At 54.3% G+C, this 20,649-nt stretch overlaps 2 protein-coding genes and 1 long non-coding RNA gene across 5 annotated transcripts; 2 read left to right on the top strand and 1 right to left on the bottom strand.

Moving 5' to 3' along the window:
* The first annotated feature begins 1,282 nt into the window (after nucleotides 1–1,282).
* On the top strand, nucleotides 1,283–7,068 carry FAM219B (family with sequence similarity 219 member B). Of its 2 annotated transcripts, none has more exons than XM_072809686.1 (5): nucleotides 1,283–1,482; nucleotides 1,576–1,663; nucleotides 2,283–2,360; nucleotides 2,769–2,817; nucleotides 4,662–7,068. In XM_072809686.1, the coding sequence occupies exons 1-5, from the start codon at nucleotides 1,308–1,310 to the stop codon at nucleotides 4,827–4,829; spliced, it is 558 nt and encodes a 185-aa protein (XP_072665787.1). In that variant the 5' UTR covers nucleotides 1,283–1,307; the 3' UTR covers nucleotides 4,830–7,068. The 2 variants fall into 2 exon arrangements, with proteins under 2 accessions (XP_072665787.1, XP_072665788.1); XM_072809687.1 differs by having other exon boundaries at nucleotides 2,769–2,927.
* Nucleotides 7,069–8,067: 999 nt separating this feature from the next.
* On the bottom strand, nucleotides 8,068–15,918 carry MPI (mannose phosphate isomerase). 2 transcript variants are annotated; one of them, XM_072809683.1, is made up of 8 exons: nucleotides 15,814–15,918; nucleotides 15,219–15,346; nucleotides 14,150–14,366; nucleotides 13,326–13,467; nucleotides 12,602–12,784; nucleotides 10,254–10,427; nucleotides 9,085–9,287; nucleotides 8,068–8,749 (listed from the first exon to the last, which is right to left on the bottom strand). In XM_072809683.1, the coding sequence occupies exons 3-8, from the start codon at nucleotides 14,342–14,344 to the stop codon at nucleotides 8,531–8,533; spliced, it is 1,116 nt and encodes a 371-aa protein (XP_072665784.1). In that variant the 5' UTR covers nucleotides 14,345–14,366; nucleotides 15,219–15,346; nucleotides 15,814–15,918; the 3' UTR covers nucleotides 8,068–8,530. The 2 variants fall into 2 exon arrangements, with proteins under 2 accessions (XP_072665784.1, XP_072665783.1); XM_072809682.1 differs by having other exon boundaries at nucleotides 14,150–14,350.
* Nucleotides 15,830–18,368, top strand: LOC140623310 (uncharacterized). The gene is made up of 2 exons (XR_012022958.1): nucleotides 15,830–16,277; nucleotides 17,054–18,368. It is a non-coding gene; the product is annotated as an uncharacterized lncRNA (long non-coding RNA).
* The last annotated feature ends 2,281 nt before the right edge of the window (nucleotides 18,369–20,649 follow it).

Below are 20,649 nucleotides of genomic sequence, written 5' to 3'. Positions count from 1 at the left end.
GCTCAGGTTATGATCCTGGGGTCGTGGGATTGAGTCCCGCATCGGGCTCTCCGTGCAGAGCCTGCTTCTCCCTCTGCCTGTCTCTGCCTCTCTGTGTCTCTCATGAATAAATAAAATCTTAAAGTGTCCCCATAAGATTACATATCTTGAGTTCTTACGTGCGAGGTGCCATTCGGAGAACTTTACAATTTAACCTCACAAGATAGGTACTATTATCCCCGTTTCACTGCTGAAAAAATGGAGAAATGAGTAAGTTAAATACCTTGCCAGTTATTGGCAGGTCACATAATCTGGGTTCAGGGGTCATGTTCAATCACATAGCAATTAGCTGATCATTAATGATGGGAGATCGAGGAGGGGCATGAATGAGGATATTCTGCAAGTTCCTGGAGAGTTTGTGACATCATGTGGGTTCTGATCATGTTTTCTTTGGCCCTTGGAGAAGTTCCCATCAGTCTAACAGGCAGCATAGCCAGGAGGAAAACATTTCTCACCGGCATGAGAAAAACATTCCAGGGAGCTGGGTTCAAATCCCAAGTTTACCACTCAACTGCTGAATCTGACCAAGTCTAAATCTCCTTTGCATGATAGGAATAACAGCTGGTCACGCTGGGAAGTCAAGAGAACTGAGCCATGTGGGGGCGCCTGGGTGCCTGAGTCCACTAAGGGGTGAAGCAAGTCTTGGTTTTCAGTGCAGGTCTTGATGTCAGGGTCCTGAGTTCAGGGTCCTAGATGCTGTTTCCGAATGTGCAGTACGGGGGTGGGGGCGCCGAGGCGGACGGCCGGGGGTCAGGACACGGCCTCGGGGCCCGGGATGGAGCCCGGCTGCCGGCTCTGCCGCGAGTCTGGCTGCGGCGCGCGCTCGCTCTCTTTCAAACAACTATTTTTTTCCAAAGCCTGGAATCTACAAAAATAAACATTCCTCTGTGCTTCTGATGATTCCAAAGCTCGTTTCAAATTCCTTTTTCCGAATGTGCCTGAGGCACACAGTCCTGCTCCCGTGTCGGCCCCGGGGACCAGGATGTCGCTGCGGCGCCCGAGGGCCGGTGAGTCTGCGGCGGCCTCCGCGGGCGGCTCCTCGCGGGCCCGCAGCGCCCTCACCCGCTCTCGGCGGCCCGCCCGGCCCCGGCCTCCCTTTCGCCGCCGCCCCCTGCGCCCCGAGCGGCCGCCGGAAGGCCGGGGCCGGGTCCGCGCCTGCGCGCCACCGCCCTTCTCGGGAGGGCCGCCTCCATGCGGGCGCGGGCTCGGCGGCGGCGGCGGCGGCGGCGGCGGCGGAGGGGACTCGGCGGCGGCGCGCAGGGCCCAGCATGGCGAGCGCGGACCGCGGCGGCCCGGGACCTCGGCCCGGCGGGACCGCGGGGGGCGCGGCGGGAGCCCCGGGGCCGCCCTCGGGCCGAAGCGGCGGCGGGGGTGCCCGGGCGGCTGTGGAGAAGAGGGGCCCGTACATGGTGACGCGCGCGCCTTCCCTTCCGGCCAAGCTGCGTGAGTGCGGCCGGGCGGGGGGCGGCCCGGGGGGCGGGGGACCGCGGGCTGCGGCGCGGGAGGACCGGCTGACCCGCGCCCTCTGCCTTGCAGCGAAGCCCCGGGACCTGGCCAGGGCGGTTCTGCGGAGGAAAGGCGTGCAGGGGGCGCCGCCGCCCCGCCCCGGCTCCTCGGCGAAAAGGTCTCGGCGGGCGCCCCTCCTGCGCGGCGGCGTCCGGGGAGGCCCCGGCCCGAGGCCCGAGGCCCGAGGCCCAGCCCGCGAGCGCCCGGAGCCAGCCCGTCGGCTTCGCGGCTTTAAGCTTCTCCCCTTTCGGGCCGTGGCGGCGTCACGCGAGGGCCCTGGGGCCGCGGGGGTCGGCGGAGGGCGCCGAGGCCGGGCCGCGAGGGGGAGGGGGAGGGGAGGGGAGGGGAGGGGACGCGCCGCGCCCGAACGGCCGGGCCCCCTCGTCTTTTCCGCAGGGGCTGAGCTCCGAGGCCGGGCGGGAGCCGAGCCGGCGCCGCTTCCCCGTAAGCTAAGACCGAGAGGCGTGAAGAGGAGACCTGGCCTCGGACTTGCAGCCTCCCTGCCCTCCGGTTGAAGGCCGGCGAAGTGGGGAGTCCTCCCGCTTCTGGAAGCCGCAGGCCTTTCCCCCGGAGCCGCAGTGAAGCGCCTGTCCCGAGCGGCTGTAGCCAGACGCGGGGCCGCGGGGCCGCGGGGTCGCGGGGTCGCGGGGCGCAGAGGCGACACGGGAGCCCCGCAGCCCTCCCTCCCGGTGACCGGCGGTGCGTCACCTCTGCCTGCTCTTCCCATCTCCCCCCAGGTCGGTGAAGTTCAACAAGGGCTACACGGCCCTTAGCCAGAGTCCAGATGAAAACCTGGTGTCCCTCGACTCTGACAGGTGAGTGCCCCCCCCCCAACCCCGGAGAAATGGCCCTTGGGGAGTGACGTGGGTCCCACTGCAGACCTCGTCCAGGACCCCCCTGCGCGTTCCAGAGCTGTCTTCTAGAGAGCATCATCCCTCCCCAGGATAGCCTGGTTAGAGGACTCAGGTGATCGTGCTGCTCTTCCGTTTGGAGCACTAACTGCGAGTGGGGGAGTCATCCTCCCTCCTTACGTATTCGCTGTCGGCGACAGTGACCCCCGCCCCCGCTGGAGCCAGTGGTACTCCTGGTTCTGGGCTTGAGTTCTGTGACCTGTGGTGTTCGTATCTCAAGTCTCCGGACCCCCTTGCATGCTCTCTACCTGGCCTTTGCAGCTGTGCTCCAGAGGCATCCCCCCTGAACTGACTGTTTTCCTCTTCTCCTAGTGATGGGGAGCTGGAATCCAGATACTCCTCCGGGTATTCCTCTGCAGAGGCAAGTCCAGAGCGCCTTTCTGCACGGGGCCAGGCTGCAGGCAGCGTCACCGCCACTGCTAAATGCTTGTCTTGTGCCTGCTGTATACACGGCACTATGCCAGACTTCCGGTCTGTTCTCCAATCTTCTACTCTGCCCTACTCCCCCAACAGAGGTATAGGTGTCTGAGGAAAGCTGTTGAAAATCCAGAAGACCATAGACCCTTAGGGCTGTAAGGACCTCACAAGTCTTCTAGCCCAGGTGACCACTTAGGAAAGGAGTCCTCTTGATAAATCCCACCTAAGTGTTTACCAGCCTCTTCTTGCTTGAATGCTTCTTGCAACTGAGTACTCACTCCCTCCAAGAAGCCTTGCTGCCTGCCCTCCCTCTAACACACGCACACACTCCTTAGGTAGCTCTTAGAGAAGTTTTCCTTATTATTTGAAATGTCTCTTGCAGGATGGACTCAGTCATTCTAGGCCTGCCCCCAAGTGTCTTGCAGTAATTCTAGTCTCACTTCCTCTAATTGCCTTTTATCTGAGATCAGCATTCCTGTCCCTCCCCTGGCCATCCTCCACCAGTCTTGTTTTCTTCTAGTCAGTCCAGACAACTTGTGTTCCTTCAGTTGTTCCATCAATGGGAACTCCCGACTGAGATACCGGTGGGATGGCCTTCTGGACATGTTTACAGAGTGATGGTCCCAGACAGAGACACAGGGGTGTAAAGTTCTGGCATGTGCAGCTTACCACCTTAGAGGCCAGGTGCTGGAGACATGACTGGACTGTACGCCACTTTTATTTTATTTTTTTTAAGATTTTATTTATTTATTCATAGAGACAGAGAGAGAGGCAGAGACACAGACAGAGGGAGAAGCAGGCATCATACAGAGAGCCTGACGTGGGACTCGATCCAGGGTCTCCAGGATCACGCCCTGGGCTGCAGGTGGCGCCAAACCGCTGCGCCACTGGGGCTGCCCTTATTATTTTTTCCTTGTTCAGAAAACCCTTGGCCAACCCCCTGAGTTTCTGCCAAAGAGAATAGAAGCAGTTTGTAAATTTTCTCCTTCTTGAATATCTGGGTGCCTAAGATTGTTAAAACTGAGAAAAGAAAAATTAGCCAAGAGCCAGAGAAAGTCCTACCTTGTTCCCAGTCTCCTACTCCTTCTGCTCAGTGGAACTGGTAAATCTAGGTTGACAGGTTCCACTTTGCAGGGAACAGGCTCTGCTGGCATAAAGGTGCTGCATGTTTAACCAGCAGTACAGACAAGGCCGCTCCCCACCCTGTTCCTATGTAACTCCTATTCTACCCCATTGTCCTGGTTTCATTGTCCCATATTCTTCAGCCTTTGTAGGGACCAGTTTAGGTTCCCAGTGGGAACAGTCAGGCCCTTGACTTTCAAACAGAATCTGGAATCTGGTATTTACATCAGATGTCTAAGGATTCTTTAGTGAGAACAGCTCCCCTGGGGGTTAGTGATAGTGCAGCCTGGAGAGTACTGGCTTAGGCTGCTTGGGGCCTTTTTTTAAATTATTTTTATTGGAGACACAAAGAGAGAGGCAGAGGGAAAAGCAGGCTCCCCGTGGGGAGCCTGATGCAGGACTCGATCCCAGGACTCTGGGATTATGCCCTGAACCAAAGGCAGATGCCCAACCACTGAGCCACCCAGGTGCCCCTGCTTGGGGCCTTTCCCTGCTGGGTGAGGCACTGGCACTTCCTCTTGTAGTCCAGTGATGCATGGAGTTGGCCTGAGGGTGGAGCATGGAGAGGAAGCTCTGGTAAGCGAAGGTAGGTAGGTCTGCCTTTTGGGCAGCAGTTGTTTCTGCTTTGCCTCCTGGCTTAACAGTTCTCTCCTCTTTTGCCCTTAGCAAGTGAACCAGGATGTGAGCCGGCAGCTGCTTCAAGATGGGTATCACCTGGATGAGATTCCAGATGATGAGGACTTGGACCTCATTCCTCCCAAGCCTATGGCCTCTTCAACGTGCTCCTGCTGCTGGTGCTGTCCTGGGGACTCTTCCTCCTGTACTCTCCAGTAGACATAACCCCCTAAGATGGGCCCTGCTCACCATGCCTGCAGAGCCCTGTGGACCCTTCTTAGTTCACAGAGTGCAGTGGGGACGGCCATCAGCCTCAGAATCACTGGAGGCACTGATCCTCTGGGAAGAAGGTCAATGACCTGCAGTTACGCCTTACCTGGTGCTTCTCAGCCAGAGGCCCCCATCTGGGCCATACGGTGATAGGCGGGACTCTGCAGTTTTCCTCTGGTATTAGAGCAGTTTGGAGAAACCACTTTAATAAGGGCAGGCACACAGGAATTCTGGTTCTGGTGGTGACAAGTTGGCTAAGGAAAACTTGCACATATCTTGACCTGTATTTGTTCCCCTCTGTGGAGGGAGAAAGCTTTCGTGGCCAGGCTATGCTGAACAGTGTTGTATGAAAGCAGAAAATAGCACTTTACGGCTTCTAGCTGGGGGGGTCTTTGAAAAAGAACTGAACTATTTGGGACCAGTTTAAGAAATTCCATATGCTCCCTCTTCCTGGCTCCACGAGGGGACACTCAAGAAAGCATAAAGCAGGGCCCCTTGGCCTTCGTCCCCTTGCACCTGTTTGCCCATGGCAGGGAGTACGGCAGGTTGCCTGATCACACAGCAGGATCAGGGCTTCTAGTAATCCCTCCACCCAGTGGAGAAAAATTGCTCCACTATGTACATATTTTATTTATTTATCTTTCCTTGGTTACCATTCTTTGCCTTGGTCTTAGGTTATTCAACACCCAGCCTTTGAGTGTAAAGGTTAGGTGAAGGGACTGGAGCTCACCCCGAAGCCTGCAGGTTTGGGTCACCAGCAGAGGGGGCTGCAGGAAGCAGTTAGGTGCCTTCCTATTTAGCTTTTGGATCTTAACTAGCAAGGAGAAGTGTACTGGCTCTGCCGTGTGGGTCTTTGATGTGGACAGAGACTCACAGGCAGGATGGGCCCCGTGCCAGCTCCCAGGGCCCCTCCCTAAGGAGATAACCTGCCATTGTGGAGGGTGTCCCTTCACTCCAGCATGGGCCTTCCAAGTAAGCCTCTGGGGCAACCCAGCTCCACCCTCAGTGTGAACACGGCTGAGACCAGCATAATCTCCCCAGTGGCCATGCCCCACCCCAGATGGCATCTCTCGCTATACCAGTCCTCTCTAGAATTGGTTTCTTTTTTTGGGGGGCGGGGGGATCTCACCCAGAGCCAAGCTGAGGACTGTGAGAGCAGACATGGTTCCTAGCCTAAGGGGCATGAGGATAGGGGGGTGGGCCCTACATGGGAAGTGCCTGGTCTGGTGCTTTATTTGATGTCCTGTGGCCTCCAGAGGTGTGAAGGATGACGTGAACTCTTGCTCTGCCACATGAGGTGACTGGAAGGCTGAGGTGGTCAGTTAAAAAGCCCTTGTCAGATAACTAGGATGATCTATCTGCACTTGACAGGCATCTGTCTTGGTGCTTCTGTCAAATGCTAGGAAGTTAAGGATGTATGGTATCCAGGGGCTGTGGTTGACTTCTGATCCAGTAGCATCACAGCAGGAGGTAGATGGGACCGAGGCCACAGACACGGCAGGTCAGGGTCTGGGGACTAGGAGACCTAGATGGTTTCAGGGGTGGGACTGCAGCAACACACGGGTGCTTCACATGCGGAACACTTTTTGTGCAGGCCTTTCTGGTTTCTGCAGAGGTACAGAAGTACACAGAGGGCACCACCCAGGGCAGTGTGAAGAGACTGTGGTGGTAGCAGGAAGCCCAGTGTGGTGGGGCTACATCTGGGGGGGGGGGGGGGGAGTGGTTAGGACAACGACCTGAGCACTTAGGTGGGTGAAAGTGGCAGCAGGACCCCAAGACCAAGGCCCTCCAGATGGTTGTTACTCTAAGTCCACACTATCTATTTCCCTGTGTCTGTTCCTGGAGAGGATGTTCTAGAAGTGGTTGGTTCTGTGCGGAAGTCATTACCTTTGTGGAGAAAGTTGGAGGCACCTGGCAGCTAGGCAGGGTAGAAATGGTCTGTTTGGGGCCAGAGGTCCCAGGCTAAATAAAATGTCACCAATAAAGGCACAAAGGTGCCTAGAGCCAAACTGCCTTAATTCAGAGCACCAGGTATCCTGCAGGTGCCTGTCCTGGGGAGACCGGGGTGTATTCGCAGTTAACCTCCCAGAGGGAAGTAGGTGTGTGGTGTTTACAGAGGACGCTACGGAACTCTTGGCTTAGGCTTCCACAACTCTGAAAATTTGTACGAATAAATACAGTCATGCTAGTTGGGCAGTCTCTGTTGCAGTAGGATTTGAAAGTAAGGCTTAGACCACAGCCCCCTGAATTGTGAAATGAAGAGCCTAAGAGGTTCCCCCCGCCCACCCGTGGCCATTCCTCCTGAGACCTGCCTCTTCCTGCAACTCCCAGTGGGCAGTGTTTCCAGGCTGGCGTCACTGGAGGCTGCAGGCCTTTGCAGAGCACTTCTCTTTAGAGGACGTTCCATCTTGCAGACCCTTTCCTTTCCCAGGTCGGCTTTTGCTTTTAGCTGAAAAAAACTTAGAGGCCACGAAGCCCCAGAGTAGGTTAGTCAGAACCATTCTGAAGGTGGTTCTCTAGATTTCCATCATATAGGGCGTCTGGTACGGGCAGCAGCTCAGAAAGATCCTTTTGTGCCGGTTTAAACCGTTACTCCATGGGAGTCTCCACCTCGTATGTGGTGACAGGACCCGACTAGTCAGTGGCAAAACAGACAGCGGGGCCACTTCCTGCAGAGGCGCATGCACGTCTAGAAGGTAGTAGGCACAGCGCGAATAGACATCCTATATGTTTTCTGCCGGTTTAGGAAAAGTAGCTAGGTTTCTCTTCCCAACACAGATTGTGTCATCCTGTCCCCAAATCCCTGTTTGTATGATGACTGAATATGTCCTAAAGTGGCTGACAAATTTCCCTGGAAAGGCAAGTCCATGCTTTAGGCCTTGAAGGCCAGATAGTCTGATGCATCTCCTTTTGCCACTGGAGCCTGAAAGCACCTGGACTCCGGCAGCCTGCTGGCCTTAGCGTGCTGACCCCTGCCCTAAGGCCGAGTGAAAGCACTGGAGAGAGAATCTTGCACTATCTTTAGATCCACCTTCCACATCTTCAGATCCCTTCCCAGATGTTCCTATAAAAGGGCTTCATACATACCCACCTCAGGGAGCTGTTGGGGCAGGAATTAAAGCAAAAACTGGACCCCCAGGAAGGGCCCCATCAGCCCACTTCAGAGACTGGCACGCAGACAGCGGACTGCTCTGCCTCCGAGCCTCAACACAAGTGATCTTTAATTGCCTTGACAGAGCCAGAGGGTGACAATATTAGGCCACAGGCCTGCTCTGCCCTCTTCCGCAGCTGAGGAAATGGGCAGTCCCAGGGCCGGAAACCTGTTCTTAAATTAATGACCCTCTTGCTGTGACTGACACTGAGCTAGTCCTGGATGTTACCAGCCTGCCTAATGCTGTAGGCTGGAACAGAGCTGCCGCCTCCGCCCTGAGCAGGCCCTGGCTCCGGTACGGTGAGAAGACCAGGGGAGTGTCTGGTCTTTGTCCCCATCAGGGTCCTCCTCCCGGGAGAGAGATGGTTTGTCCTAGGCTTGCTCAGGAGTCCCTACCTTGGGGCTCACTACTCTACCCCTGCTCTTCAGGGTATGCCCAGCTCCAGAGCAGGGAAGGGGTTGGAGCTGGGCCTGAGGAGAGCCAGGAAGGCTACGGCCTCTACAGCAGGCAGCAGGCACGGAACAGCAGTAGGTCACTGGGCACGGCGAGCTTCAGGGAGACCCTCTCGTTGGCCCCAATGAAGAGCACCCCACCACGCTGCAGAGGAATTGGGGTCTGGGCTGTAGGAGTGCTGGCTGTCACTCTCCCCTGTACAACCAGGAGGATGCTGGCGGAGTCCACTGCCAAGACATTGTATTCCGCGACGGAGCCAGGGACCTGGGCAGAAAGAACAGGACGATGCGGCTGGTGGTCTCTTCCCGGCAGCTCCCAGCGGGCCCAGGACAGCCTCAAGGGCAGCAAGGAGAAGAGCTCTTCTCCCCCGCTGCTCAGGCTCTTGTCAGCGTGCAGGCCCTGTCTGGTCCCTGGTACAAAGGGAATGGGCAGGGCCCTTGACCGTGTCCTGTCATCCTCATCCCTGCCCCCCACTGGCCTCCTCTAAGTGCACTTATAAGGAAACCCAGCTCCCGGTGTGTACTCTACATTGTGGCCTTTGCCAGACTTTTTCAAGCCATACAAGACCCCACCACAGCCACTGCCGCCACCCCACTCACCTGCATCTTCATGACCGTGAAGTCCGGCACAGGGGGGTCATAGATATAGAGATAGGGGTCTTCCTGACTCCGTGCTGGGAGAAAGAGCCTGTCCTTGCTGGGGGTATAGCTGAGCATTTCACACAGGGTTGGCACGTCAATGAACTTGGGTGTCAGGCCAGCACGAACAGTGTTATCCGAACACGCCATGCATTCCACACAGTCTGGGGACAGACAGTTGTCATGTACTAATGACCTGATGAAGGATGAAGGGCTGGTCTCCTAACCTGAGGGCCGTGAACCGCCTACAGAGTGCGGCAAACAATGAGTGAAATGCATAACCTGGGAGAATGGGCTAAGATATCAGATACCAAAAAACAGGTGGTCAGTTGCCCACTGTCGTCAGGGGGAATCATGTCAGCCCCAGACTCCGTTCTACCACAGAATCCTGTCCATGAGGATAGACAGCCAGTAGTCCAGATGTGACACCTTTCTGTGGCAACTTGTTTTCATGTAAAAATCTCTAGGTGGGGAAGACAGACATGCAAAGGTAGTGATGCAGGGGAGAGAACAGCCTTGATCCCAGGTAGCCTGGGTTCACACTGTTCCCAACCATGCAGACAGGGCTTGTCATGAGACTACCGTGACCTCACAAGGACCATGTGAAGGTTCAATTGTCCAACACTAAGCTGGCATTCTGCACCCTACTGGCCACTACCCTGCCCGACCCTAAGCCAGAGCTGGATGGGATCTTAAAGATCTTCCTCTGACCACCCCTTCCGCTTTTATCTAGATGATGAAGCAAAGCTTGGTAGTGGGGCTCACTGCTAAAATGGGGCTCACCTTGGGGCACCTGGCTGCCACAGTCCGTGGAGTATGTAACTCTTGATCTCCACGTTTTGAGTTCAAGTCTCACTCTGGGTATGGAGATTACTTAAAAATAAAATCTTAAAAAAGGGAAAAAAAAAAAAAAACAATAACAAACAGGGACACCTGGGTGGCTCAGTGGTTGAGCGTCTGTCTGTCTTTGGCTCAGGGCGTGACCTCAGGGTCCTCGCATCAGGCTCCCTGCGAGGAGCCTGCTTCTCCCTCTACCTATGTCTCTGCCTTTCTCTGTGTGTCTCTTATGAATAAATAAATAAAATCTACAAAAACAAAAACACCCAAAAAAACCGACAAATATGGCTCACCTCCTTTCAGGTAGGCATGGGGCACATTGGCCTCCAGAAACATGGCCTCTCCCGGCTTCAGGGTTAGCAGGTTCAGGAAGTAGATGGCAAAGCATCCTATATCACCTGGATACTGCTGGTGCAGCTGCAGTAAGAGCTCCCCGTAGATGTCCTCCATGTTGTTCCCAGCAGCCACTGAGGGTCACAGAGCACGTGAGGCCACTCAGGAACACTGAGTGGTGTTCACAACTCCACCTTGGCCAGCGAGTCCTGGGGAAATCCCTGCCCACAGGAATCCAGACACTGGTGGGTATGTTCTCCTAGCCACGTCCTCAACCTTTGGGGGCCGGCCTTCCTTGATCTTCCAGCCCACACAGATGCCATTTTCTCCATTTGGACCGTCTGTATGCCCAGCAATACCAGCCACCAAAAGGGCTAAAGTTTGGGGCCAGATAATCCTTTGTTATGGAGGCTGTCCTATGTACTGTACAATGTTTAGCAGCACCCTTGGCCTCTACCCACAAGATAGCACTAGCACCCTAACCCATGTTTTGAGACAAAAAATGTCTCTAGACAACTGCTGATGTCCCCTGGTTGAGAGCCACTGCTGTAGAAGCTCAATCATTCTAGGTGAAAACCCAAGAGTTCCATGTGGGGTGACCCGCTGTCCCAGATAGCCCAGGCCTTTGCCTTTCTTAGCACTGAAGGTACTGTGTCTCAGAAAATCACTAAGTCCCAGACAAACCAAGATGGTTGGTCACCCCAGATGACAAGAGACAGAATGTGCCAAAACTGTGTCCTGAGACGGACCAAGGGAGGGTGAGCTCAGCCTGGACTGGAGTAGTGAGGGAAGGCTTGGAAGTTAGGGGAGGGGAAGGTATGAGCTGAACCCTCTTGAGTGTGCAGAGAATGGGGGAAAGGCAGAGTAAGGAAAAGCTGGATGTGTCAGTGCCAAAGTGAAGAAACCAGCTGCTCTGTCTGGATTGAAGGGTGGTTCTGGGTCTTCACACGAAGACGTGCACACCCGCTCTGTGCTAAGCACTGGGAACACACAAAGGTCAAGGAGACAGGTCTCTGGCCTGCAGAAAACCCCAGTTTTCACAAGTGTGCATATGATGACAGACTAACAGGTGCTGAAGGCTATACCTCACATAGGAACAGGGAGCCCCCAGGAGAGTAATCCATTCTGCTGGGAGTACAAGAAGCCCTCAAGTGGAGGCATGCAAGCAGAGACAACAGCAAAAACTAAACCAAAAAAACCACAAAGTGGGCAGCCCGGGTGGCTCAGTGGTTTAACGCCACCTTCGGCCCAAGGTGTGATCCTGGAGTCCTGGGATCGAGTCCCACGTCAGGCTCCCTGCATGGAGCCTGCTTCTCCCTCTGCCTGTGTCTCGGCCTCTCTCTCTCAGTGTTTCTCTCATTAATAAATAAATAAAATCTTTAAAAAATAAACAAAAAACAAAAACCACAAAGAAAACATAGGATCAGGGGCTTCTGGGTGGCTCAGGTCATGATCTCAGTCCTGGGATGAGCCTCATGTTGGGCTCCCTGCTCAGCAGGGGGTCTGTTTCTCCTTCTCCCTCTGCCCCTCCCCCACACTCTGCTCTATCCCACTGTGCTCTCAAATAAATCTTTATTAAAAAAAAAAAAGCCCACATAGGATATGCTTGGGTAAAACAGTTCTCTGTGGCTCAGAGGTAGCAGGAAAATGTGTAGAGAGAGAACCAGAAGAGCTCTGGGGTCTCCTAGAGAAGGGGCTGGGGCTTCATCACATGTGCCACATAAGCTCCTAGCTGGAGTCTGCTCTATCTTGTACACTACTTGTATTGACTCCCCAACCCAAATGTGACAACCACACCCATCACAGTCATTTCCTGAACTCTCCTTAGTTAGCACAAGGTTGGGCACAGAGCAGGTATTTAAGGAAACGTGTGTGTGTGTGTGTGTGTGTGTGTGTGTGTGTGTAGATTAACCAAAAAAAAAGAAAGATCTACTCACTGAAAGCTCTGGGCTTCCGGCCTTTGGAGAAGGGATGAGGATTCCCCTGTCCCCTTCCTGCTCTCTAGGCCCAAAGTACAAATCCATCCATGGGGAGCAACTGTTGGGCTGGGGAGGTCTCAGGATGCCTAGGGGGAAGATCTAATAGTTTTCCAAGCCCTCTCCAGTCAGCTAGAGAAAAGAGCCGGTGAGGAAGCAGCACTCAACCTAGGGCCCTGCTCCACAAAGACAAAAATATTCTCAGTTGCTAATAGACCATCTAAGTCATCTAAGGTCCATTTTAGTGTTCTAGGAGAGCAGAAGGGTTGAGAACTTGGACTAGCATCCAGGGCAAGGCAGGAGGGTTCTGCACCCAGGCCTCCAACACCCACCTTGCTGAGAGATCCGCTTCACCAGCAGGTTGAGCTGCTCCACCACCACCTTCTTCTCGCTCTTCATCAGGTGGGAGAAACAGCTCTGCAGAGCAGACGCCATAGACCGGGAGTCACCACCCATGCTCTGCTTCAGCTGAGTTGCCGCCTTATCTCCAATCAGAAACTGGAACTCAGGCACCTCTGCAGGAAAGCCCGGCCAGTGACCACTTCAGGAATGGCAAGAGGGAACCCGCAGAAGTGGGAACTTAGAGGAGGCCCCCTATCCCATCCCTAATCAAGGAGCCAGGCAACACGAAGCAAGCTCTAGCCAACTGCTCACCACCGGCCTCAGCAACCACACCTGAACCCGGCCCCACAGGCCCACCCTGGTGGCTTCAAGAATTCATCGGACTGGGCCACCTGGGTGGCTCAGTCAGTTAAGCGTCTGCTTTTGGCTCACTCAGGTCTTGATCCCAGGGTCCTGGGATCGAGCCCCGTGTCCGCTGGGCTCCCTGCACAGCGGGGAGTCTGCTTCTCCCTCTCTCCCTCCCCCTGCTTGTGCTCTCTCTCATATAAAATCTAAAAAAAAAAACAAAAACAAAAAAAGAATTCATTGGGCCAACCAGCCCTCAGCTCCCGTCACACCCAGCCTCTGTTCTCTGCCCCAGTCCCCGCTCTGCCCTGGGGCAGCCCATGCATCCTGGCCCTACATGCATGTTCTTAGCATTCTGCTCAACCTTACTTGTCAGGAACGTCAAAATTTCCTCAACTGGACGGAAACCACATAAACCTTGGAAGGAGGTGAGGGCAACGGCCATCTCTGGCTTATGGTTGGCATCAGGGTAGTGCTGTGGGGCCTGGAGGTGCAGCTTCTCTGCCAGCTCCTGGGGGTGGCCAGAGGGACACGAGGACAGTCAGGGTGCATCATGACCTAGCAGGAACCAGCCCCACCCACCAGACAGCAGTGGCTTCATGCTTTCGGCAATGAGCCCACTCAGGGCAGAGTGCAGAAACTCAGGGTTCAGCCAACCCAGGGAGGAACATGGGCCAAATCTGGGGGAGATTTTAAGAGGCCTGGACTGTGAATCAGGAAACCCAAACACCAAGCCACGCTTTGGATACCAACAAGGTGTGTGACTTTGGCTCAATCCTTGTCTTCTCTGGGTCTTATTCTGCCCTCTAGAAATGAGACGTTTGGACAGGCAAATGCCTAGGAGCCGAGGCAACAGCTAGGGCACCTGCCTTGCCCTGGAAGGTGAACTCTCCCAGAGAGCCAGCGGGACAAACAGCACAAGTGAGTAGACCTGGGCTGGATGAGGGGAACCCAGGGAAGAGCACAGAGAAGCTCCCCTGGCACAGGCTGGTCAGCTGCCCACTGAACCTTTGCTGCCAGCCTGTGTCACCAGTATCTAGCCTTCCAGAGCTAAATTGGGAGGCGTCAGGCCTAGATTTAGCTTTGGGCTGGAGGGTGGTGTAGGTGGAGTAAAAGCAGCAATAAAAGCAGTGGGAGGGCCTTGATGAGTTCTTCAGTATCCTGAGCTCCGCACCCCAACTCTGATCCTGTACCTTGTTAGGGTGTGCCTGGATGGACAGGGCCGTTTCAACCGAGAGCACCTTGAAGAGGAAGGGCAGCTTCCCATGGAACATGTCCTTGACCTTCGAGCCCAAGCAGTCCTGGTTCTCTGCGATCCACTGGCCTAGTGTCTTCTGTGAGATGCGGTCGTCAAGTATCTTGGCATCTCCCCGGGGGTGGGATCCCATCCACAACTGGAAAAACAGTAAACTTGGGAGGGAAAGAGGAAGAATCTGGCACCACCAACCTGAATCCCGAGATGGGCGTCCCAGGCCTGGGCATAGATGCTCGTGCCATCACAGACATACAGGAAGACAACAGACCCCAGAACACCAGTAGTCTGGAGACCCCGTTCAGGCTCTGCCTCCAGCCAGCTATGGAGGCCTGGGCTAGTTACTTCTGGTCACTCTGTCTGGATTTTCTCATCTGTCCAGTGAGGAGAAAGACGCCTGCCCTGTCAAGGTCACTAAAAAGGTCTCTCACATGGCTCTGAAAAGGCTTAACATTCATTTATTCCAACCTCCAAAGTAGATGCCTTGCTGTGCTTTGGGTTTATGTCACCTCATGGCAGAAAAAAAAAAAAAATGCATATTGTAGGCTATTAAAACGTAAAAGCTAGTCAAAGTAAAATTTTCAATTGTCAAAGAGGACTGAATCAAAATTCAGTAAGTGCTGAGAGTTTTTGTTTTGTTTTGTTTTGTTTTTCAGAGAGAGAGGCAGAGACCCAGGCAGAGGGAGAAGCAGGCTCCACGCAGGGAGGCCGATGCGGGACTCGATCCTGGGACCCCGGGGTCATGCCCTGGGCCGACGTTGGCGCTAAACCGCCGAGCCAACAGGGATCCCCAAGTGCTGAGAGTTCTTAAGGGGGGAAATCCCTGCCTGTTATGCCCAAGCCTCTCTCCTCCGGCGCCACCACCTGGGCTCATCACCTGCCAGGGTCCCGGGGGCCAAGGCCTCCTCCCTCTGCGGCCGCCCCGGCTGATCCACGGGACTGGCCCGGGCCCTCCGAGTGGAGGAAGCCCTGGTCCCACCTGCCGGTAAAGGGAACAGCCCGGGGCTCACCTCCGCGTACGGCTTGTCCTCGGAGATCGCGGCCGCGGGGTCGCTGCTGGCCAGCAGCTGGGCCACCTCGCTGCTGGAGCCCATCTTCCCCCAGGCGTAGTGCTGCACCGCGCAGGAAAGTGGGAACACTGGGGGGCGGGGGCGGCGGGTCAGCTTCCGAGGCCTGGCCCCGCAGCCCCGGGGAACCCGCACACGGGCTGCGGCTTCCGTGGCGGGGGGGGCGGGGGGCGCAGACGGTGGGTGCAGGCCCTCCGCCGCAGGCCTCGACGTTCCCATCTGCAAAGCGGGCAGGAGGGCTCTTCCAACGACGCGAGGCAGGGAGTTGCGGGGGGCGGGGGGGGCACGCACAGGGAGCAGGGGGAGCCCACTAGACGGCACCCCGCGTCCGAGTCCACGCGCGCTCCTCCCTCACGACCCTGCCGCGAGCGCTGCAGTAACGGCTCTGTCCCCGTCGCGCCCGGAGCCCACCCATCCACACGCGGGGCTGCAAGCCCGGGTCCCACCTGGCGGACACACCGGGTCCGGAGGGGCCCCGCGCGCCCCCGCCCTGCGTGCCCCGGCCCCGCTCGCCCCCGCCCCGCGGCGGACAGCCCACCTTGCGGAGCCGCCATCCTCTCGCTGCCCGCCCGGCCCGGGCACGTCGGCCCTTCCCGGCAGCCCCCGCGGGCCCCCCCCATCTGCTCCCAGAGCCTCATGGGAAATGTAGTTCCTCGAGCGCCTCCCCGGAGGCCCGTGGGCCTTGCTGCGGCCGCGCCCCGGACCTTGAACGCGTGCCCGCCCTCGAGCGGTCCCCGGGAGCTCGCGGAAGCCCGGAGGCTGCCGCCCGCAGTCCTGCGTCTCGTATCCGCTCGTCCCTTCACCGGACGCAGATTGAGCGCTGGCAAAATGCCACGGGCGGGGAAAAAAAAAATGCCACGGGCGGTTCCAAGGGCTGGCGGTGCATCCGAAAGGAAGGCGAAGATCCCTTGATAGCTTTGCCTTCATCGAGCTTACATCCTGGTGAAGAGAAGACGGGCAAATAAGCATAATAAATAAGTAGATCATATAAAATGTTGAAAGGTAAGTGTCACGAAAAGTTAAGCGGTGGGGGAGTGCGAGTGGGAGGCAGTTTGCAGGATTTAAGATGTCTCAGTCTCACTGAGGAGGGGAGGCTTGAGCACAGACTTGGAGGGGACCAGCAATGTTCCGGCCGAAGGAGCAGCTTGAGCAAAGACTCAGTGGTGGGAACGCGAGGATGGGCCTGCTGTATCCGGGAGTAAGTGGCACAGAGGCCAGTGTGGCTGGAGCGGACTGAGCAGGTGTGTTGTGGGGTGGGAGTGCCCGCCAGGGGGGCAGAGGGCCGAACTTTGCAAACTATTGTGGGGACTTCAGGTTTTACCGAGTACCTCGGTCAGTAGCAAAGAATTGCTGTGAAGAAGTAGGGGCTCACTGGTGCTTGATGATGACAGATGTCACATGCACCTTACCGTCTGAGCTTCAGTTTCCTCCTCTATAAAATGGAAATAACAGGTATGTTAGAGAGTGACATGGGATGGGGTGCGGTGCTCCTCTGATCCTCCTCTGATCCTATCTGCTCTAAGCACTACAGATACAGACCCCCCTCCTCCAGGTGGAGCTGCCCACAGGGCAAACACACAGAATTCAGAGAGAATCACGTGGAGCTCCGCATGCCAGAGGCTGGGCTGGGCCCTGTCTGTGGAATAATCTTGCTAATCCTCTGGAAATAGGATCTGACATCTGGACTTCAATCAGCAGCCCAGGAGGAGGGCAGCCAGCTGAGGCACAGGGAATGAGGGGCTACAGTCCTGACTCTGCTTCCCTTCCCCTCTCCCCAGGTCCCACGGTCTCTACCTCACACCCCGGGGGGAAAGGAGGGGTGCTGTTTTCTCTGTTTCTGCCTGGCTGTGGACATCAACCTTCCCTGGAGGTCCCCTGGCTCAGATACATCAGCCTGCATTTCAAAGGAAGCTTCTAAGGAACAATAAAATGGAAAACAAGAATCCTACAAACAGCACATCCCACATACCTCCTACCTTTGAATCTCTCTCCTTCTCCTCCTCTCTACTCCCCCACCCCCCAGCCATATGAACCTTTTGGGAGCAGAAAGAGGGATTGGTGTAGGCACGGGGGCTTCTTGGAGCACCTCCCACCACCACTACCACTAAAGCCAGAGTTAGAGTCACTCCTTCATAGTATCTCTGTACAGGGAAGGAAGAACTTAGATCTTTGGGACACACCCCACCTCATGCCACCCTCCTTACACTCAGAAAAATAGTGTGTTTGGAGAGCCTAGAGCCTTTCATCCTTACCTCTTATCTATCTCTAGTGGAACTGATCACACTTTCCTAGTGATGACCTCTTTTCCCTACTAGACCTTATATCTAATTCAGCTTCACATTCCTGCCAGTGCCCAGCTGAGAGCTCAAGCTATAACAGCAGTGAACATGTGTCATTATGTGCTAAATACCATGCTAAGCCTTTTTCGAGAATTGTCTCACTTCATTCTCAAGACACCCTATGAGACAGGGAGTGCCTTTAGCCTCATTTTAGAGATGAGAAAGATGGAGAGCTGAACTGGCCTAACAGCATAGAATTCCAATATGTTACACCTCCTCCCCCACTGAGTGAGTGAATGAGTAAATGATGTCTCTTTCACGGAGAAGGGGGCCGATCCCAGAGGTCTTTAGAGACAGACTAGTAGGCAAGCTCCACATTGATGATAGCAAGTTCCATTCTTTCTTCACCAGTCCAGCATTGTACTAAGCCGGGCAGACAAGGAGGAAGCAGGCTAGCCTCATGTTGTGTGGACTGTTTTCCTTTCAGGCTGCAAACAGCAAAGATTTCTATGCTGCCTGTGATGTGTGATATAATAATGGACTCCTGGCCAAAGTTCCTAGAACCTTTGTAAAGTCCTAAACAATAAAAGTGCTAGGGGCAGGGGCAGCCCGGGTGGCTCAGCGGTTTAGCACCACCTTCACCCCAGGGCCGGATCCTGGGGACCTGGGATAGAGTCCTACATCGGGTTCCCTGCATGGAGCCTGCTTCTCCCTCTGCCTATGTCTCTGCCTCTCTCTCTCTCTCTCTCTCCCCCTGTGTGTGTCTGTCATGAATAAATAAATAAATAAAATCTTTAAAAAAAAAAAAAGAAAAGTGCTAGGGGCATTTTTTTGTTCCTATAATTGGCCTTTGACCCCAATTCCTGACATAGAACTCCTAAATCACTTATCCCTTGGAACTTCCTGGGTGACCAGGACATCTGTCCTTTTTTTTTTTTTTTTTTTTTTTTTAATTTGTTCATGAGAGACACACAGAGAGAGAGAGGCAGAGACACAGGCAGAGGGAGAAACAGGCTCCATGCAGGGAGCCCGATGTGGGACTCGATCCCAGGACTCTGGGATCACGCCCTGAGCCGAAGGCAGACGCTCAACCGCTGAGCCACCCAGGCGTCCCACATCTTCTGTACTAATGAGGCAACTCTTAGTGGGTTCCTGGACAGCTTCAGGATGGAGGCTGGTCACCAGAAAGACCAAGCCATGATTCAGAGCTTGGGACCTTCAGCCCTACATCTCCCATCTCTGTCCTCCAGAGAGGGGAGAGACTAAGTTAACAATCAATCAAACGTGCCTACATGATGAAGCCTCCATAAAAACAATCCCTGAACTGGGGCACCTGAGTGGTATAGTCCGTTAAGTGTTTGACTCTTGGTTTTGGCTTAGGTTGTGATCCCTGAGATCAAGCCCTGTGTTGGGTTCCATGCTCAGTGTGGAGTCTATTTAAGAGTTAAGACTCTCTCTCCTTCTCCCTCTGCTCTGCCCCCCTCCCTCAAATAGATGAATAAAAATTTAAAAAAAATATATCTGAACTTAAGTGTTTAGAGAGCTTCTGGGTGGGTAAACACATCCATATGCCAGAAGAGTGGCACACCCAGCTCCCTGGGGCAGAACTCCTGTGCTCAAGACCCAGACCTCGCCCTGTGTTATCTCTTCAACTGGCTATTCATCTGTATATCCTTTATCCTATCCTTTATTATATAATAAACCAGTAAATGTTCCCTGAATTCTGGAAGCCATTCTAGCAAGTTATTGAACCTACGGAGGGGGTCATGGGAACCCTGGTTTATAGAAGTACAGGTGACAGCCTGGGGCTTGAGATTGGCATCTGGAGTGGGAGCAACCTTGTGGGACTGAGTCCTTACTTAACCTGTGGGATCTGATGTTAACTCCGGATAGATAGTATCACAACTGCAATGAATGATACAGATCTAATGCCAGAGAGTTGGTTAGTGTGTGGGGGGGAAACCCATATGTCTGATGATAGAAGTGTTTTGTGCAAATAGTAAAGGAGAAACACTGGAGTTTTTCCTTACATTGCCCTCAGAGGAGTGGTTATGGGACGTTAGGGGTAGAGTTTCTAATGGGTTCCTTTGCATTCGCCCACTTGAGGAGATTTCCCTGAAGAAAAGTTGAACAGGACCTTATTAAAGGATAGTTGGAATTTAGACAGGAAAGAGGAAGGTAAGAAAAGTGGATGAGGGAAACAATAAATACTTATTGACTATCATGTGCTTGGTACTATGTTAGTGCCAGAACTACAACAGTGAGCAAAACAGACCCTACTCCTGCCCTTGTGGAGCTTACTGTCTAGTTAGAACACAAACAAATAACCGCCTAGACAAGTGTATACTTACAATCTGCAATACTTATTATGAAGCAAGACTACGGGGTAATGTAAGCATTTGTTATGGGGGAAGGAGGTGACCTAACCTACAGAGTGGAGAGGCCACTCCTGAAGATGGGGCATGTGAGCTTGGATAAAAGGATAAGTAGGGGTTAACTAAAGTTGATGAGCGCATGGGCTAAGCACACACCAGGAAGAGGGAACTTCATGGGAAAGATCCCCCAGGCGGGAGGGAACAGGGAAGTTGAGAAACTGAAAAGCCAGTTGGAGGGACAGATAGGTGGGGGCAGATCCTACAGGACCTAGAGGCCATACAAGAATTCAGGCCTTTTTTCTTTTTTAAGATTATTTATTTATTCATGAGAGACACAGAGAGAGAGAGGCAGAGACACAGGCAGAGGGAGAAGCAGGCTCCATGGAGGGAGCCCGACGTGGGACTTGATTCCAGGCCTCCAGGATCACACCCTGGGCTGAAGGCAGCGCTAAACCGCTGGGCCACCGGGGCTACCCCGAATTCAGGCCTTTATGGAAAATAATTGGAAAATAATTGAAGGGCTTTACGCAGTAAGGTTTAAGATAATATAATATTATTTTATAATAATATTCTTATAACGATATTTTAAATAATATTATTTATAATAATATTTCATAATATTTTGTCGCTTTTAAAGCCATCTCTGGTTCCAGCATAAACAGCAATAGGCCAATCCGCAGCCCTGTACCAGCCCAGAGGAAGGAATGACAGTGTGGCTGG

This window comes from Canis lupus, chromosome 32 (genome assembly GCF_048164855.1).
Source record: "Canis lupus baileyi chromosome 32, mCanLup2.hap1, whole genome shotgun sequence".
Classification (NCBI taxonomy): Eukaryota; Metazoa; Chordata; class Mammalia; order Carnivora; family Canidae; genus Canis; species Canis lupus.
The sequence above is the reverse complement of the archived record's forward strand: the minus strand, read 5'-3'. Positions and strand labels throughout refer to the sequence as shown.

What these genes read in the sequence shown, in the direction of transcription:
- FAM219B (XM_072809686.1), top strand. Translation starts at nt 1,308, where the DNA reads ATGGCGAGCGCGGACCGCGGCGGCCCGGGACCTCGGCCCGGCGGGACC. An exon ending in TTCCCTTCCGGCCAAGCTGC is followed by an intron (nt 1,483 to 1,575) that starts GTGAGTGCGGCC and finishes TCTGCCTTGCAG; the next exon opens with CGAAGCCCCGGGACCTGGCC. An exon ending in CCGGGTATTCCTCTGCAGAG is followed by an intron (nt 2,818 to 4,661) that starts GCAAGTCCAGAG and finishes TTTTGCCCTTAG; the next exon opens with CAAGTGAACCAGGATGTGAG.
- MPI (XM_072809682.1), bottom strand. Translation starts at nt 15,913, where the DNA reads ATGAGGCTCTGGGAGCAGATGGGGGGGGCCCGCGGGGGCTGCCGGGAA. An exon ending in AGGACAAGCCGTACGCGGAG is followed by an intron (nt 14,351 to 15,218) that starts GTGAGCCCCGGG and finishes CTGTTTTTCCAG; the next exon opens with TTGTGGATGGGATCCCACCC. An exon ending in AATTTTGACGTTCCTGACAA is followed by an intron (nt 12,785 to 13,325) that starts GTAAGGTTGAGC and finishes GCTTTCCTGCAG; the next exon opens with AGGTGCCTGAGTTCCAGTTT.